The sequence below is a fragment of the Hippocampus guttulatus genome, chromosome 21 (assembly GCF_054856545.1).
Source record: "Hippocampus guttulatus isolate MCC_2025c chromosome 21, RoL_Hgut_1.0, whole genome shotgun sequence".
NCBI classification, from domain to species: domain Eukaryota; kingdom Metazoa; phylum Chordata; class Actinopteri; order Syngnathiformes; family Syngnathidae; genus Hippocampus; species Hippocampus guttulatus.
The window spans coordinates 10,408,150-10,434,174 of record NC_141281.1 but is presented as its reverse complement, the minus strand read 5'-3'; the positions used below and the strand labels follow the sequence as shown (position 1 = coordinate 10,434,174).

At 44.6% G+C, this 26,025-nt stretch overlaps 2 protein-coding genes and 1 long non-coding RNA gene across 13 annotated transcripts in view; 2 read left to right on the top strand and 1 right to left on the bottom strand.

Moving 5' to 3' along the window:
* The first annotated feature begins 534 nt into the window (after positions 1-534).
* On the top strand, positions 535-1,548 carry LOC147187112 (uncharacterized). The gene is made up of 2 exons (XM_086101778.1): positions 535-1,125; positions 1,228-1,548. The coding sequence occupies exons 1-2, from the start codon at positions 535-537 to the stop codon at positions 1,546-1,548; spliced, it is 912 nt and encodes a 303-aa protein (XP_085957904.1).
* A 4,272-nt stretch (positions 1,549-5,820) lies between these two features.
* The window catches only part of eya1 (EYA transcriptional coactivator and phosphatase 1), a 43,255-nt gene continuing 23,050 nt past the window's right edge, over positions 5,821-26,025 (bottom strand). For all 11 annotated transcript variants that reach the window (XM_086102256.1, XM_086102257.1, XM_086102259.1 and 8 more), the window contains 7 exons: positions 21,465-21,554; positions 11,377-11,435; positions 10,519-10,679; positions 10,307-10,421; positions 10,076-10,197; positions 8,650-8,750; positions 5,821-6,557 (listed from right to left, as the gene is read on the bottom strand). In XM_086102256.1, coding sequence (XP_085958382.1) covers positions 6,477-6,557; positions 8,650-8,750; positions 10,076-10,197; positions 10,307-10,421; positions 10,519-10,679; positions 11,377-11,435; positions 21,465-21,554 — 729 coding nt within the window. In that variant the 3' untranslated portion in view covers positions 5,821-6,476. The remainder of the gene's footprint in view (positions 6,558-8,649; positions 8,751-10,075; positions 10,198-10,306; positions 10,422-10,518; positions 10,680-11,376; positions 11,436-21,464; positions 21,555-26,025) is intronic.
* Positions 11,643-26,025, top strand: part of LOC147187111 (uncharacterized) — a 33,085-nt gene continuing 18,702 nt past the window's right edge. Inside the window, exons 1-3 of the long non-coding RNA XR_015099029.1 lie at positions 11,643-11,769; positions 20,669-20,887; positions 22,016-22,046. This is a non-coding gene — a long non-coding RNA (uncharacterized LOC147187111). The remainder of the gene's footprint in view (positions 11,770-20,668; positions 20,888-22,015; positions 22,047-26,025) is intronic.

The window sequence follows — 26,025 nt, the reverse complement described above, 5'->3', positions numbered from 1 at the left end:
GATATTTCAGTTTAAACAATGCGTATTGGAATGTTTTAGTTTTTGACACAATTTTGACCGAATAGGTGAAAATAATCCCGGGAAATGTATTATGGCTGTTTCTGAGAAACAAACAGCAACTTTAATCGAAACGGACACCGTCGACGCTGATTTCCGATTTCGGTTAACATAGCCGTTTCCTTGGTTCCCGCGCAGCTCCATATGATTGCAGCCTGATGTCAACATCTTGAGTCAACCAAGGAGTCAGACGTGATATCACGTGCTGGCGCAGTCTTGTCGCTTTGTAATGAAGCCGTGTTGTGATGTAATGGCGATGTCTACTGCGACCTCAGCCTATGATGTCACCTGTCCTTTAAAGATCTGCCACCTCACGATGGCACGTTGTATGCTGGCAACTCATATTTTCCTTTGACTTTGTCAAATGGTGACAAAGGAAGCAGGAGTCAAGGGTTAAGCCGAGGTGACGGCGTCAGATTTTTAGCTTCCTCAAATTCAAGGATTCCACCAATCAGGTGGCCCGGAGATCTATTCACGATGGATCCCTTATGTAAGAAACCGCAAAAGAAAACGGTGATCTGCCACCAAGGCTTCCTGTACAACATCAGGATGCCGCGCGATGAGTCAGACGCAAATCCGGTTGTGCTCAGCATCCCGGAGCACCAGAGGATCCTCGCCAACGCCAGGGGTCCCAATGCCATCGAGAGAGAACTGGAGGCTCTGAAGGAGGTGGCTCAGAAGAAACAGGACATAATCAACGCTGCCCAGCATCGGAGGAATCAGATCATGCAGAAGGATCTGTGCTCTATGAAACTGGAGGCGGAGACCAAGAAAAAATCTGAGAAGGAAGCTTACAAGCAATACCAGCGCTTACGGGAAAAGACCCAGCTGGCCCAGGACACGCAGATCATGAAGTTGGACCGCTGGATCCTCCACAGCAAGATCCAGGCTGAGCGGGACAAGCAGATGAGTTGGAAGAAGCACTGCGAGGCGGTGGAGCACTCCCGAGAGAAGGCCGAGTTTGAGAGGGTGCTCAAGTGCACCAAGATTGCCCTGGACCAGGAGGATGAGAAGAACAAGAACCGGCAGGAGGATGGCCGCAGGCACCTGGAGTTTATCAAGCAGCAGGTGAGTAGGACTCCAAACGGGGTGACCATTTTTGGGTAACTTTCAAGAGAGGGTAAGCTAGGAATTTTGGATATACTCTGTGGATTTTGCAACCCCCGCCAGGTGAGGGACCATGAGGACCTGGTCCTGCTCAAACGTCAGAAATGGCACACCGACTACGCTCGCACCAAAGAAAACTGGAAGGAGAAGGACAAGTGGCTGGAGGAGCTGAAGCAGGATCGGCTGGAGGAGCTCAAGGCCACCGGCGTCTCTGAAGAGTACCTCAACTACGTGACCAAGAAGACCACTGAGGACAGTGTCAACATCATGGATTCCCAGTACCGCACGTACAAGACGTACGACATCCTGCCCAGGTGGGTGACGGACGGGACCAAAGCCATGAAGGAACACATCAAGAGTCAGAATGTTGAGAAGAAGTTTTAAGGTCCGATTCTGAACTAACCAGCTGAACAGCAAAAGGGAGCATTGGCGGAACAACTGAAGAGCACCTCTTGTGGTGTCTCTTGGATTTTATAATAAATTCCCGGCAACACCATAATCTTGGAATGAGGGAACTCCGAAAACAACATGATCTTGGGAAAAATCCAGGACAGGTGTGAACCTGGATTGAGGAAACTCCAGCACAAATTCAACGAGAGCTTGGCTGCAGGAAAATCTTGCACCAATGTCATCTTTTAAATCAGAAAATCCAGCAACAATGTGATTTGTAGAATTCAGAAAATCCGCAACAACGTGATCTTGGAATTTGAGAAGTTTGACGCGGTATCGTTTGGGGATGAAAAACGTCTGGTCCCAATATACTGTAAATCTTGGAATTGGGGAAACTCCAATAACGATATTGGATCTGGAATTGAATGCACAAATGGACAATGGATGAGGAAAATCTGCTCTGATGAGAATTTGGATTCAGGAAATCTGCCACCAGTGTGATCTTGGAATCCGGAAACTTGACCATTGTGATTTTGGAATTAGACAAATCTGACAAATTTTTGTTTTGCTTTATGCATTATTCTAACACCATTCACAATGAACTGGGTACTTGCTCTGATTTGTCAGATCAATATGTACTCTGTTTTTTTTGCACTCAGGAAATCGTTACTTCTTGACTATTTTAGAGACAAAATAAATGAATATATAAAACAGTAATGATTAGTTTTAGTCTACGGGCCCCTAGATGAACTGGTTTTAAGTCGCGTTTTGTTGGTTTTGTCATCCACATCCTATAACATATAAAGGAAATCGGCAAATTCTCATCCATCCCGTCGGCAGCCCCTTTTGGCCACAAATGGCCAACATCTGCCGACTATGGATTCCAATTCTCTCCCCCCCAAACCAGAGTGGCGACACATTAGCCAGCAAAGAGGAGGCCTATTAATAGGTCGTAAAGAAAGCTGTGGCAGATCGTGTTGTCGCGGGGAGGTTTGATATGTATGTAACCCAATCTAAGTTCAATTGTGATGCACAGTCGGAGGCCTCTGCTAAGGAAATCTGCATGAAATCAGTGTCTGGGCCAGCTAGTAAATCACCTTTGGCTTGTTTATTGTACTAGTACGCTTTTGTGGTGGCTGGGATGTTCCGGTGTCGGAATGCCCAACACGAGACCTGCTTAGCAATTATCTGAGGGTAAAAGAATGAAGCTTTGTAAGATGTATGACTTTTTTCGTAACTCCCCCCCTCTGGTTTTTATTTTATTTCCTTACGGACAATGATTTTTCAATTTTACCTTGAGTTATTCTGTTCATTTTTATTAACTAGAGTTAATAACCTTGGCCCAGACTGGAATCCCCAACCTCGGAACTAAGGTTGATGTGCTGCCCATTGCCACCAATAAATTACATTTAAAACAAACACGTCAAACCTAATTTGGTTTTGGGCAACATAAGTGAATCAGGATTAATTTGTAAAAACAAAACTTTTTTTTTTCAAAATACTAAAAAAAGCTCTCTAACCTGCTGTCCAGTAAAATTTATTTTACTCCATATATATATATATATATATATATATATATATATATATATATATTTATTTTAAGTTTCATATGAAAGCAGCCTTTTTTGCATTTATCAAAAGAAAAAAATAGTAAAATAAAATTTCCCTTTAAAGAGGGCTGTGTTTTTGGCTAAATTTGTTTATCAGGATTGTACAAAATATAATAATATACAACAATAGATTAAAAAAACCCAAAATAAATCTGTTCATTACTTTGATTGTAGATTTATTTAATTATTTTTTTATATCTTCTTTGAAAATTGTTTGTCAGGATTACACAAAATATAAGACTAGATTTAAATAGGGACAAAAGAGATTTTCTATTCTTTGACTTGAACATTAACTGCACATATGCAATGCTTTCCATCAAAACTATTTTCACTTTCAACGTTGGTCAAAATGAGTTTTTAATTTTCTTATTGTGCCGAGGGTTGAGTAAAATAAAATAAAAATCATGATCCATGGAGTCAAATGAATTTAACTCCATAGATCCTGATTATTATTATTATTATTATTTTGTTTCAAATAATTGTTTTTTTTTTTACATTCAAGGAAAAAAAATCTAACAACACAAGATTTTGTATTTCCCCCCTTTATTTAATTGTTTTCAAGATCAAGAGTAATACATTAAAAAAAATACTGACTTTTTGCTGCACAAACGCAAAGCTGCGTATGACTATTTTCACAGTTCAATGTTTCTCAGGATGGCACCAAACTGACCCACAAAGACAAACTGACCCACCGTTGTTGGGGAGATATATCAGCGGAGTGACAGTCATTTGGGACCTTTCAGCTGTTCGGAAGTTGGGGGGCTCGGCAGTGTTGGGGGGGGGGGTGGGATGGAGCACATTAGTCTTCATTGTACTGGTGCATTCCCGCGGTTTGTTCCAGCCTGACTACTTTGTCCCGACCTGGCAGGCACACTTGCCTCACCCGGCCAACGCTTCTCATTCCACCCCCCCCCCCCCCCCAAAAAAAAATGAACATACTGTATTGTATACATAGTGCGGTTTTAAAAAAAAAACACTCCCATGTTTAATTCGGTTTTGGCTGTCCCCATCCAGGCTTGTGTTGCATGTTGTTCGCCGAGGATGCTTTTATGCCACATGTTACTTACCTCAACCGGCTCCTGCTGTTCCATGAAAATACCGAACTCCAGTTTTGTTTATGTGTGTAAAGTAAAACCCAACTGATGAACAAAGGTTACATTACTAATACATAATCTGTCTGCAGTAGGGCTGAACGATTAAAAGAAAATAATTCCCCCCCCCCCCATCAAAATTGCGATCATGATTTAATGTGAATTATTATCATAATCCACTTAGGAAATGCAAGCAACGAGTTATATAGACTTTTATATACATTGGCTTGATACAAAATTGGAATGGCCAGCAAAGTGTCTTTAACCAGACAATACACCAGACCCATGACTGCCCCCCCCAAAAAAAAAATAAATCGGTAGAAGGGCATAAAGCACACTATATTTATTTATTTATTTTTTTGCAATTTCTCCATACCCGCATGAATATGACCAGAATGTCAAATTCTGGATTATAAATACAGAGACACTTGAAAACCACTCAGAAGCATATTTTATTTACCTACATCAGATAAGCATGTTGGCCTGATGGTTTGGTCAAGACGCCGACCCACTCCAGTTTTTATTTGCTTCATGGAGCGATGAGCCAACTCCTGACATTTCTCAAAGTTAGGCTGCGGCGGCCGCAAAATGGCCGCTCTTCAAAATAACAACAGACCATTTTATCTTATCTTGTCCAGACAACAACAAACAACATGGCAATAAAAGATCAACAAATAATGTCCAAACCTAATTTTGCCCCAGCGCCCCCTCGTTTTTTTCTTATAGAAAAATATAATCAAATAGACAGAAAAATAAATGCGCAAACTTACTTTTGGCCTTCCCACGGCTTGCAGAGGATGTGAATGATGAAACTCGCTGTGGCATGTGTGACTTGTGGAATAGTCCAAAATTTCAGTTGGGCCTACAAGTTTGAGGGACATGTTTAAACTGTGAATTTGTAAATTTAAACTACTGTGTGTTTTTGTGTGTGTGTGTGTGTGTGTGTGTTTTACATTTAGAAGGGCTTCAATGTATTTAATGGTTAAATGGTTTTTCCATGGTTCATTTTATTTATTTCTTTATGTTCCAGGCTTGTTTTGATATAGATAATACTAATAATAAGATAATACTAATAATTTGTCCCTCAAAATGTTAACACTCCATTAGGAAAAAAAATAGCAAGAGTTTGAAATGCATTTTATGTAATTTTTTAAAAGTGGCAATTATCATATAATGGGAAAGTGCACGTTATTGAATACAATCGTGAGGCAAGTGCACCAACCTTGGACTTTGGACCGTGCCTGGCGGAGTGACAATTGGTGGCATGCTCAGACCATGTCCGACCGTGGCCAGAGTCGACAGCTGGTCTAGCACGATATATTTTATTTATAAATATGCCAACAGCGGGCGTCAAAAGCTGATGATATTTTTGAAATCATTCCGAGGCGCATGCCTCATTTGAAGGAAATGACTGGAGCGGCGTTGGTTGGCCGTTACTGAAGTTGGCTGTGACCACTCACACTGCGGCGCAGCCCTTCTTGCAGATCCGCCGTAGCCCGACAAAGGACAGTCCAGGGTTTCTGTTTGGATTAAATTTGCTCTTGACAAAACACACAAAAATGCAATTATCTACATATTTCCTTTACTTAACAAACTTGGAACACAAACACTTTTGCAAGCTTTTTTTTGTTCAATTAAAAAAAAGCCTTTTTTTTTCTCTTCCTCTTCGAGAGAGCACATGGATATAAGGAAGGAATTGTCCAGTGATTACAAACTTTTACACACGCTCAGAAAAAAAAAACAAAAAAACCCAAACCAACTCTGTACAGGATTGTCTCAGTAAATAAAGTTTTTTGTCATTTTTCTTAAATTATTAGAAAAGCCCAGAGAGTCCTCAGGAACGTGTTCATTTTTTTATTTTTTATTTTTTTTTTGCCTTCTTACGGAGTTCATAAATAAGAAGCGCTAGCGTGGAGGTGATAGGGACGAACAAACCGGGAAAGCCTCACAGGCTGTGAACCCCCCCAACCAAGTCCAGGCAGTCCATTTTCACAGTAAGCACGGCTGTAAAATTCACCTCTCGGGACGAAGACGACGACAAACAAAAAAAAAAAAAGTTTTAAGACAAAGTGTGACCGGATGTCAGCACATTTGACCGTCCTCCTCTTCTCTTGGAAGATGAGACAGCACACATAGCACAAGGGGCCGATTGTGTTGGGTTTCCTCCCCCCCTCCCAAGCGTGATCTGGAAAAGGCAGAAGCCAACACCAGGTAGATGTTGCTACAGGTACTCCAGGTCCAGAGCGTGATGGAGGGCCATGAGGTCCGAGTGGCTGGAAATCCTCCAAAAAGGCATGTTGTGCTGCAAGGGAACGACAAGCCACGGGTCACTCACTGAAACATATCAGCATGGAAAAAAAAACTGCCCTGAAAGTACAGAAAATACCCAACGCCACACCGGTGTGACAAATCGACCCGATATTGGATGACCATTTCTCCAACAAGATGGACAAAAAAAATTCGCCATGACCACAATTTAACAGGAAGTCAGCCATTTTTATTCAAAGCTGGCCGTTTTGTGGGCTCACACCAGTTTTCAACGATCAACCCAAAATTGGCCGGAGAGATTTATCATAGCGGGAGGTACCAAAAAAAAAAAAAGCTACTTTGTTTTAAGGCAGCCGTTGTTGAATTCCTGGGCTAAGCAGTTTGACGAACTCTTGCTAGTTTAGCCGCCCGAATAAAACTGTTCGCAAGCAGGTGTCCGAATCCGAAATTGAGAGTCCACAATTCTGCCATGAAAACCAAAATATGGTAATTGATGAATTAGTCGCGTAGATGTAGCTTTTACACCACTAACCGTGCCACCCCCCCCCCCCCCCCCCTCTGCAAAGGGCCGCGGGCTGTTCCCAAGGCGAGTGAGGACGCAGCAGGAGGGGAAACCCGAGTCACGGGAGAATTGAAAGGAACTCCTCACAGGTGGAGTAACGAGCTCCTCCATTGTCCCCCCCCAAACCCCCCGACCCCCCCTTGGACTTTATCAGCGGTAGAACCTCTCCAAGGTTCCGCTTAGGAGGACCTGCAGTGACCCTTAAAAAGCTCTCGGGCTTTTTTGTTTTGTAAATTGTCTTGGCTTTTCAAGTTGAAAAGTATGGAGATGCTATCTGGGCCCTTTTCGCTCGGGCCAGTAGTATTCACTTTTTTTTTTTTGTTTGTCTTCCCCCCCCCCCCCCTCCTCCACCCCCCCAAAAAAGTGTGCTTTTCTCACGATGCTGGTGAGGCCAGAGAGGACGTCTGTGAACATATCGAAGCATAAAAACGGTACTTCACACATATGACGCACCTTTCCGTACAATACATGGCATGAAAGAAATAGCTTATCACTTATGAATCCCCCCCCCCGGTAAACACACCGCAGCAGGAAGCAGTCGACTTAAAGAAGCGGGGGAGCTTTTTCCATCCCATGCCGACACAGCCAATATCCTCCCGTGATTGAAGGCTCCTTTATGTCGGCCTTCAACATGGCTGAAAGGGACGGTCTAGCATTACACCCCTTCACACAGTTGAGGGCACTGAGCAGGAATATATAATTATGATGCATCGACCCCTCCCCCTCTGCCCCCCCCCCCTCCTCCCCTTCGCCCGCCCTAAACCTGATATGTTGGAGGAAAGAGCTCAGATTAAACACCAAAGACTTTCTCTCTTCGGCTCAGATACCAAATTCGGGGATGTCATGAGGTGGTGGAGGATATTTGCTTCTCCGTTTTCAAGAGGAGATGACGGGGTTAAAACAGTTTGCGATTTTTCATGACAGTTCATTTTTATTTTGTTGTGACTTTTTTTTAAAATTGAGTTTCGATTCGTATTGAGAGCAGGTTTGTTAGTCGTCATTTGCCTTTGTTTTCGTTTAATTTTACTATTAGTTTGAGTTTTTTTTTTTTTTAAAGAGTATTCCCCGAGGGCAAGTTAAAAAAAAAAAGGGTCACTAAGTATTTTGAACCATTGTCTCAAGTGCTGAGGATGTAACCAAAAACTAAAAGTAGTGGTTCATACAACACGAAATTAAATTTTTTTCCCCACGACTTGGAAGTTTTGGAAGACCAACTGTAAATATCTGAAGTAGAGATCAGTCATGGCGGCTGCATGCGGGCCACATGGCCCACCCCGTCCCTCGGCGTGGCCCTCAAATTATTTTTGGAAATTAAAGATGTTCGCAGTTTTCACCACTAGATGGCAGACATTGTTTCAAACACCTCCAAGACTGTATAACTCCATCAGAAAAGAAGAGAGCAGGTCCGGCAAGAAGTGCGGACAAAATTCGGTCAAGAAAATGGCGACTTTCATGTCAAAGAGGAATCAGATTGAGGGTTCACAAAAACATGAAGATATTCGACGCTTTGCTTCAAAGCCTTTCACACCCAGTCCGCCTCCTTCCCGATCTGTGGATCGTTTACCTTTTTCGAGCCTTGCTCCTCTTCCACGCCGTCCCCGACGACAATGTAAACAACTTTCCTGCCGAACCTCTGGACGACTCTCTCGAAGCAGCTCTCCTTACCTGTGTGGGAAGAATCAAAAGATGAAAGGATGAGCGGCGCCCGGGAACGTAAGATTTCTCTCAAGAAGCCCTCAAAACGGCACACAGGGGATGATGTTTATTTTGCATTGGAAACGGGGTTGCAGGAAGAGTGGGGGGCTGTTTTTTTTCTTTTTTGCTCGAGCTGTGGAATGACATAAATGTCTCGAAGTGGTTTCATATGCAGAGAGAGGCCCCCCGCTCAGAGAAAATAATCCCCGGGTTGATGAGGCCTATTCCTTCACAGGGTGAATATCAATCCTATCTGTTGGACTGGATCTCCCCGGACTCGTCACTTGGTAGCACGTATTCCCAAAACAACCCCTCAAACCGCCAAACAAACTACTCGTCCTTTGAAGACAAAAGACGCACGATGCTGTCACCTAGTGGCGGTTTACAGAAATGCCACGTCTTGTCATTCACCGTGGCGCTTCACTCAATCGGCCGACTGAAAAATCATCTTTCTCTGTTCAAAGTAATGGAAATGCCATTAATCTGTTCCAGGCTCCCTCTCCCACCCCCCCCCCCCCCAAAAAAAACCAACACTAAATATTAATGTGTTTATAAAGAGGAAAATATAACTATGTTTTTATTGTTATTTATAAAAACGTACAGCGATGGCATAATTAAACAGAATGCGAAGAATGAAGGGCTTCAATTCATTGGACATTGTGCAGCTCCTTCTGATATGCTAGCCTTGGCCACCAGGTGGTGGTAAAATACAGATACACAACAGTCAGGAAGTCACAATGCATCAGTAATGCTCGGTAATGTCAAGCTTTTTTTTTTTTTTTTGCAGAGAATAAAGAATAGTAGCAAACTAAGTAGCGACATGACCCTAAAATGGTCTCTAAAATGAGCAAAACGGAGCAAAAATTTTGAAAATCTGCCGATGAGTTTTTCCGTGTCGGGAAAAAAAGCCTTTTAGGGGAACATTTTTGTGTCGAAATTTGGTCAGAAAGGCCTTCGAAATTAAAATAAAGTAAAGCAGTATAACTTGATGACATGTCAACATATGCCTTCAACTTTTTTGTTTCGTCTGCTACGTGGGGAAAAATATCCACCAATAAGCTAGTTCGGTCTCTACTTATCACCTGATTTACCTTTTTCCATTAATGTTTTTTGTGGTCCTATCACCGAAAAAGAAAAAAAAAAAGAATGTCAACAAACACGATTTGAAGTTGCGTACAAGCATATAGAGATGTAAACGTCAATCATATCTGTCCACTGAATCTCTTTGTTACCACCAAAATTCTCCTTAAAAATACCCCCTACACCCCCCCCCCCAAAAAAGAGCAATATTTTACCTATTTTGGTTGCGCTATAAATATTTTCAATCGGAAAGACGATGCCCAGGCCGTAGAGCAGGACCTTCGCAAGGGCAGGGATCAGCTGCGTGGTGGTCACCAGGATGTTCACACAGTTTGACCTGTACAAACCCCCCCCCCCCACCCCAAAACTGCGGCATTAGAATCCAGATTTCCCGGGAACCAGCCCCGCCCCCCTCCCCCCTTTTCCCGCTCTCAGCGGACTTTTACCTTGAGTGGATTAACGTTAGTGCTTTCAGTGCCAGTGTTAACCAGGAGTCCGTCAAGGCTTCAATTTCTGCTCGCAATTGCAACCAGGCTTCCCTCTTGGCCGGGCCCAGGAGACCTGCAAGTGTTCGGGAACATTGTTTGCCTTGGACCGCTTGGAAAAGTACCCAACTAGGGAGGGAGGGGTGTGGGGGTGGGAGGTGGTGGGGGAATACCTCCAACGTTATTTTTGTAAGTGGTGTAGATTTCTTTCACCCGTCTGTAGCGGAAGGCCAACTTTCTCATCCAGTCCACGCCTCCGCGCACACCTGTGGCCAGGCAGAGGTTAGCGCTGGTGGCCGCCGCGTGGAAGCCGTCTGCGCCAAAGTTGTACGTGCTGAGGGTTGGACAGAGAAAAACCAAAACGTTGTGGGTCAATGCCTGGCGCGACTTGCACCACAATTTATTCCCGTAGGAAATAATGGCAAAATGAAGTCGGACGCTTCAACTGCAAAAGTGTTTTGCGGGGGGCTCTTTGAGCATTTAAACCAGGGGTGTCAAACATACGGCCCACGGGCCAGAACCGGCCGCCAAGGAGGTTCGATCCGGCCCGCGGGATAATTTAAAAGTGAAAAAAAATGCATGAAAGACAGAATGAATATTTTAAATAAAATGCAATTCATGGATTATCCGCTAGGGGGCACACTGTTTTGATCACAGTAGAAGACAACATTATTTTGATCGGAGAAGAAAACGGCAGTCTCGGTCTGTCACTGAGATAGACCCAATGCAGCAAATGATATGAAAGCGCCAATCAATGCTTGTTGATGCCAAAACAAAGGAAAGAGATGATATTTTGGTGATTTATAGCACAGTACGGCATAATGTTAATGGTTCGGCCCACATGACATCTACCGAGTCCGTATGTGGCCCACAAAGTGAAATGAGTTTGACACCCCTGATTTAAACAGTCCGAACAGTCATACGAGTAAATTAAAGTAAAACTACTCATCCTTGGCAGACGCCTGGCAGGTAGGTATTTTTAAAAAAATTTTTTTTTTTTAAACGTCAATCCAGATGAGTCAGCAATTTACCTCAGATCTTGACCGTTGTCATCCGAAGAGACGTCATCGATATGCACCTGGTCGCATTCCTGCAAAACATAAAACATAACCTTTCAGTACGCCCCCACATCTATTTTAAGTGTTTGGATAGGCGTCTTTATTGAAGAAAATTGCCAGGCGCGAGCTTGCGTGCTCGCTGTCATTTTTCACCGCCGTTTAAAAAAAAAAAAAAAAAAAAAAAACAGGCTGGCATTTGGCCGGGCGCCCCGGTGTTGAAAGGCCTCGTCCGAGAGCTTTCTGAATCAGCACATGCCATAATTCTTCCCATGTGCCCTCACCAGCGCCGTCTAAACAAACCCCAACCTCGTCATAGGCAAGAGAGGCAACTGAGAAGAAAAAAAAAAAGCCGATTCAGCAACACGGGTTTGTACTTGAGCCGCCATCTTTCGCTGCATTGATGTATATAAATAAAGGCGGCTGTATAAAAAGGGGACCTTGGCTCTAATCGTGCATTTGCGAGCGCACGTGCGCGCTAATACTCTTCTATTTGGCTCTTCTTGGAAAGGTCCCACCATTCTCCAGCTCCGTCTGTCCGTCCGGGGCGAGCGGTAACACAATCCAGACTTTCTGCTAAATGTAACCGACTAGAAAAATTGAACTTGATGCTAACCGCCAATGAAATTATGACCTCTGATTGCTGCCGCGCCACACACCATCACAGGCCCCCGGGCCAGCCAGCCAGCCAGCCGGCCGGCCGGCCGGCCGGCTCAAGGCTTGCAGGAGAGCGGCGGTGAAAGAAAATCTGTTCTTAGTTTTCCATTTATAGGCGAGCGCGAGTGTGAGTGCCCCCCGCCCTCCCCCCATCCACTTATAAAGAGATGTAAGGGAGTGCTAGCGTGAAGCAAAAAATTTCGAGTATGGACTCAATCCCGAAGCTAGGAAATTACCCAGCAGAGTGAAAATGGAGGTGGCAGGTCGTAATCAAGAATTGTGGATGTAAAAGTACAAAAAAGAAGTCAAATCATGTCGCCTTCATTGTATTGGTATGATGAAGCTCTAACAAACAAGATCATGTCGAGATTCTAGCGCGCCGCATTTCAAGTGAATAAAAGTGGCGCTTTGAGTAGCCATCATTGTCGCCTTTGATCACTCCCACAGCGGGGCAGCCCGACTTCTTGCAGATCTGCTGGCCCCGGCGCTCATCTGGTGAAATGACCATCATTGGGGCGAACCAGAGACGGAAACATGCCGCGCGCCGCGCTGCTCACAAAAACAAAAGTCCCAAAGTGGGTTCTGGAAACTACAACCATGCAACCATTATCATTGCTGTTAAATGTAATCATGATGATCAAATAAACGCTTAACCAATGAGCGACATCGGTGGCAAAAAAAAACCCACAAAAAAAAACGGACCATGAAGACTCTTCAGCGCTAAGGCACAGCAACAGGATACGATAACATTAATTTTCCAATGATTCCGCCCACTCGCAGGGACAGAGGCGATCCCAACGCAGACAAACGGTGGGAGACCACCACGCGCTGAGTCAGGACCTCAAATGATGGCGGCATCCCGACAGCCCGAAATATATCCAGCCCCCCCACTGTGGCACACTCGGATTAAAACCAAAATAAAATAAGATGATATAACGGGAAACAGAAATAGCGGTGATTAAAATGAATCGATAAAATGAAATAAAAAAATAAAATTACAGAAATATATGAAAAGGATGAAATCAGCAAAACACTCAACTAAAAAGTCTCGAGCCTCCTTTAATTATTTTATTTTATTGTATTTTTTTTGCCACGCGTTCCCAATCGTTTAATATGTCATTCAGCACAGACTCATATTTTTTTCCTGCAAAAGCCATTAAAAACGGCTCCCTGAATCACCTGTTTGGAGTTAAAATGATTAAAAAATAATAATTTCTCACGTCTGGAAAAAATCCCTCCAGAAAATTTTTTGGTCAAAGCCTTTTTAATTAAATCCCATCCGGCTGTTAGGACACCCAAACAGCCAGTGGAACTTCCTGGTTCGAAGTCAATGTATGCGAGGCCAAACGCTGACGTTATTGCATTCCAAACGCCGGAGCAGGGTAAGGGTAAGGGCTTTGGACCGTAAACCCTTTCGATTTTACTGGTTCCCCTCTGAACAAATTTTTCATCTCCCTGGATTTGCGAGGAGAAAGGGGAAGGGGAGCGCGAGGTGAGGAGAAACTCAAACCAGCTGTTCTTTTAACAGAATTAAAATCTTGACCCCCCCCTCCGTCTCCAAGCCCCCGCTCTAATGCAGCCATTCTCTCGCCAAAGTCTCCTTCCCCGGGATCCAAAGAGGAAAAGACTTTGACCCCGTGGCCCTTTTACCTTCCCTCTTTGAGGCTCCCACACACCGATAGCGGGTCGAAAGCCGAAAGTGACCTCACATGGAGGCCTCGCGGTCCACAAGATGGAGCTTTTAGCTACCGACTTCACTCCTTTTGAGAAACTCACCCAGCAGTTTGTTGTGATGCAGCGTTATACTCGAGTGCGGACTTTGCGAATGAATAAATAAATTAATAAAACTGCTGGAACGGAAAGTGCAGGTGGTGAGCCAGGAGACAAGATAGGGTTGGCTCTTGCCAATGAGTTGGGGTCTGCCTTCAGGTATCATTTCTCTCTCTCTATACACACAGTGGTACCTCTACTTACGAAATGAATCGGTTCTGCAATAAATTTCTTAACTCGAAAATTTGTAAGTAGAGACGCGTTTTCCATGTAAATGCCCTAATCCGTTCCAAGGCCCCCCAAAATTCTGACATAAATGTTCTCTAAAGCATAAAAATGCAACAAAATATGTAACAAACACATGTTACTATGGGATTATTGCACAATAAATGAATAAATAATAAAAAAATAAATAAATATGATGTCATTTCACTTTTAACTGCCCGACTGGTGAACAATTTTTCTGGGTGATTCACATTTACGTAAAACGATCGGAACGCCTCATGGCCCGAGGGGCGAATGACGAGGACGCTGCATCGACGCATATCCATCTATCTATCTACACACAGACGCATACGGGAGAGGTCCCTCTTTGCCAATGGGATGCCAGGATGATGCTCGGTAGTAGCCAATGGCAGAGCAGCTATGAGTATATTGCGTTCAGGAAACTCGGAGCTGCGAGTTGCAGCACATACTGTATTTTTACCTTTCGTATCTTAAAATTTCTTTTGTAACAAGAGAGTTGAGGCGTTTCGTAACTTGAAAATGTTGTATGACGAGACGTTCGTAAGTAGAGGTACCACTCTATATGTATGTATATATACACTGAAGGATACTTATATACCACAGCTCGCCTTAAAACTTAAATCTTATCTTGTATCTAGCTTCGTGTCCTCACTTTGTTTTTTCGCGGCAGAGGCAGCTTTGCTTGTTTAGAAAAAGCCGCAATGACTCCTCGGGTTAAGTACCTCATAAAGGCTCCATTTAGAGAATTCCCCCCCCCCCCCCAGCTCCCTTTGCACTGGAATTCCTCAATTGTTCAATAATTAGCTACTAATGAAGCAGGCCCAATGACCAAACCGCTCATCTGGCCAAATCGCCTAATCGCAGCTTGTTGGGTTCAGTCTTTTGAGGTTAGATCCGACATGATCTGGAACATGGAGGTCACCGTCGGAGGAACGTCTTCAACATCATGAAAGGTTTACGAAGGGGGAATGATTCGTAGGCTTGGCGGCTTAGGACCGCAACAGAGACATTTATCAACCTGCTTCGACCGAACAAAGAGGAAAGGGCGGTTGGAGGGGGTGGGGGGGGGGCATCTGAAAAACAGTTACAGTTCCCTGCTGGGGCTCACATAAACCTCTGCACCGGACTCCCTGGGAGGACCAGGGGTGGGAGGGGAGGAAGCGAATGGAGGAGCTTGGCCGTGAGTAATGTCGTACAGTAACCCCTTACACATACTCATTAGGAGCCACTTCTGAGGGCCTCGTAAACACCGCAGAGCCACGGATGGATGGATGGACGATGCAGGTTCAGGCCCGTTAACTACAGCTGTATGGTCAAAATGGAAAGCGGCCAAAATGGCGGTGCCGGGAAATTTACGGTGCCTGGGTGAAATGGTCAGAACACTGCATGAGGAATAATGCCTCCCTGAATACAAATGAAAGTAGCGCATAAGTCTTTGGCCGTAAGAGACTGACTAGCCTCGACAATTGCGAGGGACTTTCTCAGAAGCGTTTGAACATCTCTTTTCCATCCATTCCCCCCACCCCTTCTCTCTTCCCGCTCACCAAGCAAACAGCGTGCTCTCTCTAAAAGCTACAATCACCGTTAACCGAGACCAGATGTTCCTACTGTATTCTAGAAAGAGACTCTTTTCTGTTCGGTTCATAAGCACCCGCGTGAATATCAAAGTTGTAAGCGGCGAGTGAAATTCTTCGCGACGGAACATCGTCCATTTGTTGAAATGGTCGAGATTTGGAGGTCGACCTTGAAATGGCAGCTTCGAACCAAAACGGCGCGCTTCCCGTGGAATGGGTTCGTGAAACTTTTTTGTGGCTCTACTCGTCATGGAAAAGTCTACAAAAATTTATATTCTTAAGGGAAGCTGGGAAGAAAAGTATTTCCACAACACAACTGAGCCTTTTTTTTTTTGGGTCACGATGCGAAAATGTACATTTTAACCAGGATAAAGATCCCTGCAAATTTTTAATGTTTCTGTGAAGCTCCTTAAAATTGTAAACTCAAACTCCTTGCAATTGAATGTCTCCCATTTGATGAGCGTGCGTGGCTAAAATTTGGCAGCAGTCATCTAAAATCTCGAGGCGCAGTTACATTTTGACACCCAGTCCTTGTCTCTGGATATTAGTTCCTGGGGCTTTTTTTGTGGGTCTTCCCATGAAAGACATGTCAACCAAATCCCATCTTACTAAATTAGACTTACTTTGGGGCAAAATTATCGACGCCGTTTTTTTCCCGCAAAATGCCATTCTCGCCAGAAATAACCTCCAACAGTTATTTATCCGAAGAACAATAATGGCAATAGCTTCGTACTCAATGAACAATTTCACCAGGATAACCATCGCGGTCAAATGTGGTGAATACTAACGACGAGGGAAACGTAGCAATTTCAAGCGGGCGCAAGGGATAAAACACCCACAAAACGCACAGTAATTGAGGACAGGATGCCATTTGGCCATCATTCAACCTCTCCTCCTGTCTGTGGCACGCTGTGTTTTCCCTTGTTTGCTGAAAACTTTTTCAGCTGGGGGGGAGGAAGCTCTCAGAAGGCTTCTTTGTTCCCCGGCTGTCTGTCATCAAGCAATCAAGCGATGACGGCCCGACTCTTCCTGTATAACCCGGGAATGGCGACTCGGAGGAGACCAAAGCGAAGGTTAATCACCAATGCGCCAAAAACGCCGAGGCCCCCCTACTCCCACTCTGGTTTCCTGTCTGCCGTTTTCGAAGAAATGTCGCCGGTTCCGCGGCGTAATGACTTTTGGTTCATCACGTCGCGGACAACAGCCGTCATCGCGGGATTGCTAATGCCGCGTGAGAGAGACTCATCGGCGGGTTCGCAGGCTCTCGACGCCGACACTCTACCGGCAGGGGCTGTCATTCACTGATCCCCGCCGTCTTCCTCCCCCTCTTAGTTCCCACCGCAGGTATAGACCTGGCGGAGGTGGAGGAGGAGGATAGGGGGGGGGGTCTGTGATTATACCTGGAGGTCAAACACAGGATGTGGGGTAACAAAGGGAGAGTTCTTCCAAGCTACTTCATTCCGAGCCGCGCTTGAACAGTTGCGGAATTCAAACAACGGTGCCAAACAAAAGCAGAGGCGTATGCTGGTTTGACAAATATTCACAGGAGTGAGGGGGAACGTGGCGTGCAAAATTTTTGTGTTCTCGTCGGGTATGATGGTTGAATTGTTTTGTCAGGACCGAAGTCAAACAACGTCGGCAAGCAAAAAACCCCCCAAAAAAACACAGATATCGATTGTGTCTGTGATGACGATGGCAAATTGGATTTCTTGTCAGCATAAGAATTAGTCAGCGATGACTGTTGAGCTGTTTGTCGAACAAAAGCACAGGAAACTAACAATTATTTTTAAAAAATCAACACTGAAAACTGCTAGCTTGAGGAATTTCGTCACCCTTTGACTGCCCTCCCCATTCATTTCAATATAAGAACTAGTTGGGTCTGATAGCCAAACATTGCTGAAAGGAAACAGTGGCAAACAAAATCCTGGCATGGTCGTGAAAAATATTATTTCTTGTCAGGATAAGAAATTAGTCGGGTATGATGGTTGCCATGACTTAATTCAACCAATGGTACCAAACAAAAGTGGAGTGAGATGCTTCTAGCAAGTTGAATCTTGATAGACAGGAACGATTCAGTTTGGTGTGATTCAGTGGTTTTATAATTCGATTTGGTTGGCGAGGTGATGATTCAATGAGTTGGAAATAAAAATAATGGAATGATGAACCCTTTCATGTACCAATAATGGGGGTTGTTTTGAAAGCCACGATAGATTCTGGATTTTGTCAGAGCGATAGAAATTTGCAAAACTGGAAGTCTTCCCAAACAGGACAGACCCCCCCCCCCCCCAAAAAAAAAACAATCACACACACATGCGCACAGGTGTCGAGCAAAAGCAAAACCAACATCAAGCTAACATTCTGACGAAATTGCGCGCGATTGAACCCGAATTGGGCGAGACTTAAAACCAACAGACTGGTCCCTGCGGCAAAGAGACTCTGGAGGCCTGTAGCACAAGCTAAGCGTGCAATTCACAGCATCTCTCATTAACAGGCCCGAGTGCTCGCTTCAAGCCGGCGAGCTATAAAAAGCAGGCAGCTTTCGGTGTCACGGGATTGCTTCCACTGATCCGGAGTGTGGAAGTGGCTTGGGTGGGTTTGGCGCGTGAAGGGGGCATCGGGCCACTAATTGAAAATGTTCCCACCTTGAGAGACCTCCCTACCAACCCCCCTTTGTGAGTGGTTTGCCCCCCCCCCCTCTTTATCCTTCAGAGTTGTTTTCTCACCCGGACAGGGAGGAATGGGGGCGGGAGACGGCCGGCCCTGTACCCCACAGAGAGGAGAGCGCAAGTGGGGGGAGCTTGAGATAGAGGCCCCCGGTTCCCACACGCTGCAGGAGCGTTTCGGAACTATCGTAAACTCACAAGTCTCATTCTTGTGGGGTTTCCTTACTGGCTACGCCGCTCAAAACTGAGGCTCAGGAGACAAAATGGTGGATTTTTTATTGTTTCTTGTCCTTGAGTTTAAGCACCTTATTTATCGCTTCTGGCATTAAAAATAAAAAATAAATGAATGCAGTGGTACCTCTACTTAGGAACGTCGATGATTGCCTCTTGTTACGAAAGACATTTCAAGATATGAAAGGTATTTTCGAAGGATTGTTAAAAGCCGGGGCGGCCCGGTAGTCCAGTGGTTAGCACGTCGGCTTCACAGTGCAGAGGTACCGGGTTCGATTCCAGCTCCGGCCTCCCTGTGTGGAGTTTGCATGTTCTCCCCGGGCCTGCGTGGGTTTTCTCCGGGTGCTCCGGTTTCCTCCCACATTCCAAAAACATGCATGTCAGGCTGATTGGACGCTCTAAATTGTCCCTAGGTGTGAGTGTGGGCGTGGATGGTTGTTCGTCTCTGTGTGCCCTGCGATTGGCTGGCAACTGATTCAGGGTGTCCCCCGCCTACTGCCCGAAGACGGCTGGGATAGGCTCCAGCACCCCCCGCGACCCTAGTGAGGATCAAGCGGTTCGGAAAATGGATGGATGGATGTTAAAAGCCGACAAAAGCAAACTTCCATGGATCAGATCTTTACCAAACGCTAAGCAAAAAACACTTCTGAGAAAGAACATGAACTAAACAGGGCAAAAAAAAAAAAAACTGATAATGCAGTTAAAAGTTAAATGATCATCATTTTTATTCTTTTTTGTTTGGATTTTTTTTTTACTTTATTGCACAAAAAATGAGAGTTGTACATAATCTCATTGTAACATGTAGTTGTTACATATTTTAATGCATTTTAATGCTTTAGAAAACATTTATGTCTGAAATTTGGGGGGGGCTTGGAACGAATTAGGGCATTTACACGGAAAACGCGTCTCTACTTACAAAATTTTCGAGTTAAGAAATTTCTTCTAGAACCAATCAATTTCATAAGTAGAAGTACCACTGTAATGTATTGAAAACAAAGTATATAAAATGTTTAAAAGAATGAATGAATGTGTCAAATTAATATGTCAGGAAATACAGTACGAACATTGAGTCAACTGCCACGGCCATATTTCATGTTCTGGCTCGACCGAGGCAGTGTTAAGACTTTGATGGCCCCCTCGCACTCGCACTAAACTCTGCACCTGTGTTCCTGCACAGCCTTCTGGGGTGTCCCTTTATGGCTCCCGACTAAATTAGATGGACCATATGCATTTCTTCACATGCTTAAATACATAACTGCTGCTGCTGCTGCTGCCGGCGAAGGTATTTATAGGCTCACACTCCGTTTTAAGCCGCAGCTATTCGAACCCGGATGACTGTACAGTAAATCAGCGGAGAGGAAGAGCGACTGCTTCGGCATTGCACTTAACATGTGATGCAGCCTGGCTGGCTTTTAGGGGGAGAGATCAATACACCTTTGGCAAAATTTGGCTCCTCTTTGGCCGACCACTGTCAGCAACCAACAGTCCCATATCGAAGAAACAATGGGTCGGACATTAGGCTCAGTTCAGGAAGGGAATTATAACAATATCATCAACTGATAGCGCTTTGGTGTTTTAGTTTTTCCCCATTAAAATGACTTGTGGATCTGCATATATCTTTCTCTCCCCACGTTGCGCTCTAGTTACTCAGTATTAGCATGATAACTGTTAGCATGTTAGCACCTCAGAACTCAACCACGGGACAAGATGTGAAATATTCATCAATCCCGTCCGGGGTGGTCTCATGCTAAGGTTAGCATAGCAACAGTTAGGATGTTAGCACTTGATCAATTGTCATTCAAAATAGTGCCCACCCACCTCCAGGGCATGATGTCAAATACTTATCGGTCTGCTTTAGCGCCTTTTATATACCGTACTCATAAAACTGTTGTCACGTTCGCGGGTTGCACTCTCGTGCTATATTAGCATGTAACTGATAGCATATTAGTATTGGATGACAGGGCAACATGTAAAATTCTTCACCCTCATCAATCCTGTCCAGGTTGCTCTCTTGAAACATGTTAGCTTGTTTCCCAGTACTCATTTGAAATGCCAGACAACAGTGTCATGATAATATGGCCGACTCATATGTCTACCTTTCTGTCTTTTGCTATGCTAACGTCTCAGCATCGTCCGAATGGGGCGGCCTCTCCTGAATCGTGCCGAGGAACTGGTCTTCACTTTCTTCGAAATACGAAGAACCTGATTTAAGGGCATCTACACAGACTGCTCTCGTGCTTTTGGCGAGTTTGCATGTTAGTCCACATTTGGCACCTCTCCACTGCGGCACGAATTGTTCCGCAATCAACATTCGGACTCCTGTTAAGGCTGCAAAGTAAAGGCAAGGTATGTTTAAAGCGCTTTTATATAAGCTATGAGTTGTACATGTTTGATGTGTGCTGGGTTTGCGCGTGATCCACGGCTAGCATGCTAAACTTGCCTGAAGGAAAACGAAGGCCTTCAAAACGGCATTTTGGAAAGGCATCAAATAATTTAGCCACCCAGAACGACAGACAATCACAATAGCAGTTGCGGCTCGGCTCGCCTTTTGCATCGAAGCACATGGAAGTGAAATTCACGGCGCGCCGCGCGATGTGGGAAGCAACGTGTGGCGTAGGTGGACAGCGACACCAAACACACAGCGTGACGCACAGACAGAAGGAGTCGGGCGCAGAAACACTAAAGCTTGACAAATTGCGCCGCTACGGTTGGGGGGTGGTGTACGACTGACATGTAAAATTCATGGCGTCCCTCGAGGGCTCGGAAAGTAATGCGTCTACGGTATGAGACTGATAACTGAGAAGGAGGCTTCCACGCTATGAAGCAGTTGCTTCTTATGGACGCTGCGGTCACACTTTATAGCTCTCGGAAAACACTAAATCATCAAACAGAAGGCAAAAGAAAAGAAAAAGAAGAGACGCACCTCCAAGTCGTTGAAGAATAAATGCGTGTCGGCCAAATTGAAGATCATTTCTTCCATCCGTAGTCCTAATGACACTGATGACGGCGGATCCTGAAAGAAAACAAACAGAAATCATGATTTTATTTGATTTTTTTTTGTACGCGTGTGTCTTTATCTTCTTTTATTTGGGGTGAAAGTAGGCCGGTTCCACTCAAATCATTTCTCAGCAGGCTGTCCTCATAAAAAAAGACATTAGGCCCACTTGAAAGTTTTGGCCTGGCGCGTTTACGATGGTGCAGAAAGGAGCACAATAGTCTGGAACGGCCTACAGATGGGGATAAACGTTGTTCGAAAGAGAAAAAAAAAAGTACGAGTTGGGGGTGGTCGATTTAGGACACTTGGGTTCATAGAAAAAAAAAACTTGCAGAGTTGGGCTGATGCCTCAGAAGATAAATCTCCTGACACCAAAATGCCAATTTCTTTGTAAATTGTGGTTGATCATGTGACATGAGAGGACCTGGCGATAAATAATGACAAAAATGTTGAGGATATCTTCCATTTCTAATTTGCAGATTTGCTTCGGACAAAGGCGAAGCTGCAAAGGTGAGTTATTTTTTTTTTTTAATTCTTTTGATCTGTGTCTGCAGCTGCTTTGGGAGTGAAAACAGGCCTAGCGGGGACCAGAAGCAGGGATTAGCTTGTTAAACCACCTGAAAACTCACCTGAGCTCTCTACTGATTAGCTGTCGTGGCCCATAGCGCTTATGGTTTTGTGTTTTCGCTGAAGACGAGAACAGCGCAACCGCTTCGCCAAGCTTTGCGCTTGAACCTCGCTGTTTGAATTCGTAGCCGTGTCAATTCGGATACGACAGGGCGCCAGCAAATGGCCCGCCGCGCAATTCAAACAAATCAAGCCTCGCAGGAAATGTTAGCAAATAGCCCCAAAACATTTTATATGTACGTCATTTTGTGGGGAGGGAGAAAAAAATTTGGAGATACTTTGTTTAAAAAAAAAAATTCGCATGTAATAAAACAATTTGGAGATCCCCGAGACATTTGAGGGGTTCACACGTTGCAAATTTCGGGACTGAAAGCAAAAATCCGAATTTGATGAAAGTGGGTTTTATCGTGTGGTTACGATTTTTAAGTGATTAGAAAACAGAGAGAGACTTTTTTTTCATTTATGTGTCTTAAAAAAAAGAAAATCCTTCCCTAGCATTGCCCACAAGCATCATTCCAACTCTGTTAAGGCTCCACAGGGATGGAAATTTCTGGGTCGCCCTCACACCCCATTTCTAATTGCCCGGAAATAAGACTGAAACTTGCCTTTACACTCAACAACCTGTTTCAGCAACGATTCCGCAAAATGACCGCATCAACCGCCACAACACAAGACGCTGCATCGATAACATGCGACTGAATCCATTTTCTTTGATTTTGACTTGGCATTTCAAACCAGCGGTTGTTTTGACTGTGCAAGCGTCTGTTTTTTTTTTTTTTTTGGATGGCCCAAAATGACATATTGCTCCTCAAGTGTCAAGAGATCTTAGCGTCTCCGTGCCTTTGTTCTGATATGGCGGGGGCGGGGGCTATTTGATGGGGGCACTGTTTTGTTTTGGGGGTGAAAGAGGGCTGCCCCGCGACCCTGCACTGTTTATTTACTTTATTCCCAGCCTAGCATGCTGTGTTGAGAGCGAGCTGAGGCTTATGCCAAGAAGCAGCAGTGGTCTCAGACACACACACACACACACACACACACACACACACACACACACTTCCACAGGTCTCCAATGTACGCCTTCTTAGCAGGAAACACTCTCGCCTCCATAAGGGCTCCGTTTTATCTGAACTTCTATAGGATGTGACAGCCGCTCGAGTCCCGCTCACTACTTCCCACTCTGGCTGTTCAAACAATAATAAAAGAAAAGCTCCAAGCAGCGATGAACGGCCCATGGAACACAACTTTTTCATGGCCAATCATTTGGGGCTCATTTGTGCGAATTTCGAATAGCCCAAAAACTGGAGAAGTATGACCCCAGAAACTGGCACGAAACGACTGCTTCAAAACAAAATGGACGACTTCCTGTTCAATTTGAGGCAGTATTTCTTTTGAGACTTTTTCATGTGTCCTGTTATGATAGATAGAGCGACCAAAGTTTTGGTGTCTGTGACGGTGGACGATTGCTTCTTCACTCTTTTGGTACCATTTTTTTAATGGAATTTGTGCCCAAAATGTTTTCTTCATACCAAAATGGCTGCCTTGCTGTTCAGCTTCGGAATGTGGGCACTTGAGACTTTTTCGCTCCTCCTAATTTGATAGACGTCCACCCAATTGCGAGTGATTGCTGAAACTGATGCCAGGCACATTGTTTTTCTCCAAACTTTTGCAAGCTCTGGAATTTCCCCAAAATGGTTGTTTCAAACTAAAATGGCCGTTGTTGTGTTGTTGTCCCTTGACATGTGTCAACAGCTGTACGGAGCTGACGTTTTCTAACTTTTCAAGTGCCCTTCTTCGTGAGCTGCCTGTGGATTGTGTTTGGGGCTTTTTTTTTTTTTTTCAACGAATTACACACGCCAGCAAAATGAATGAATAAATAAATAAATATTAGATTTTTCTGGCATTTTGAACACCCCAAAAATGTGTTTATTTGTGGGAAGGATAATCTTAAAAGGCGATTTCAAGAGAGCCCTAAAAATGGCAACCGTGGAGTGTGCTCACTCAAAGCTTATCTGGAAGGCACATCTATAAACTACTTCAGGAAAGAAAGTGCCCCCCCCCCCAACCCGCCAACCCGCCCACCTTTGTCGCTCAAGTCATCCACTGTCTGGTTGGCGTAAACAAAACGTTACAAAACACTTTTCCCCGTAATCACTATAAATAGGCGAGTATCCACACTTTCCCCTCATGGCTGGTGACCCCCCCCCCCCTCCCCTCCTCACCCCTTCCTTCCCCTCTCATAAACACCGCGCTGTTCTTATCAGCTCTTTTTAATTGGCATCAAGGCAGCTCGCCCCCATAAAGCTTTGACGGCTCAAGCCAGCTGGAGCGCCATTGGGCAGGCCAGAGCAGGAGCTTAAAGGAGGTGGAGATGTAAAGGGGGGGGGGTATTCGGAAGAGTGAGAGGTGGTTGGGTGGCGGTGGGGGGGATGGCACTGACATCTCGGGGCAGGTGGTGCCTTGTGGCGTGCTTGTATTCTTAACTCCTTAGCCGGCTGATTGTTTACATTGAATCATGGAGGATTCGCAACGTCGCTGGCTTTTCCCACCACGGTGCTTTTTCCCATCAGGGGCCATTTTGCGAGTTCTAAAGTCCCTCCGAGGGCCAAATGGAATTTGTGATGAAAATATCGTGCGTTGGGTTATAATTTTCATGATTTCATTTTTTTTTCTTGCTATAAATAATGCAGTCCAAAGATAAGGGCGCGCCTCCTTTTAGCTAAAAATCGTTGGCGATATCTCCAAATTTTGAGGATTCTTTTCATTCGAGGAATCATAAGCACATTTTTTTAATGCCTCAATTTGAAAAAAGATTTGAATCACCAAGTTCTGTCTCGATATTTGACAATAAAGTTGTACTTGACTTGACTAGATGTGCCCTCCAAATATTCATTTGACATTTTATCCAAAATGGCTGCCTTGCTGTTCTGTTATGTCATTAAAAGCGCCTTTATGTATGTACGGGAAAACCATTTATCTGCCCCATAATTAAAAAACAAAAAACGAGCATCTCCGGTTGTTTTTCCACTTCATCCTTGGTGTGAAAGATGTTTTTGTGAGTGAGCCACTCGTGTAATTGTCTGAAAAGTGCGGATGCTGTGTCTCTGCGTAAAATCCGCCACGCTGCACTTTAGCTGGATCTCGCCACGAGTGAGTGGATGATGTGCTTGGGAAGCCATATAAAATGGATGACCTCGAAAGCAAACCATGAGATTCTGCCTTATCCCCCCCCCCCCCTCCACCCCCCAACACAAAAACAGTTTGTTTAGAAAGTTTAAATTTAGAGAGGCAATTTAAATGGAATAACAAATAGCGCACCGTGGAAAAGTAAACGTTTCATCTGCTGTGCCGTCACAGGGAAAAGAACTGTATGCTATAATATGTTTGTGACCATCTACTGCATACATATTTCACAGTTTACTCCCAGTTACTTCTGGATTTTGTTCCCTGAAAAATTTGAGAAATCTTAATTGAAGCAACAGTGTGCTCATTTTGGGGGTGAGAAAAAGGCACACTTAAGCATGTCAGGAGACATCCTGTGCAACTGTTGCGAGCCCCCCCAAAGGAGCCGTGCCCCAAGGAAGCCACGCACCACTTCGACAGCTGCGGGCAAATACTTGCCAAGCCTTGTTGGAGCTATTAAAAAAAGAAGCAATTATCTGCCCGGTGAGATCTCCTTACCACGCGCCGAACTACTTCCACCGTCTATTTCCCAGTTCCGGTCGGGAGTTTTTTGTCGTGGACTACCTTAGAACCAAATAAATCACTTTCAGACACAATATTGGCTTCCCCTGATGGACAGTTTCGAAAATTCAGGCGTAAAGTTAGCTAAGCCTTAATTAAAGTCCCTGTAAAGGGAATATAA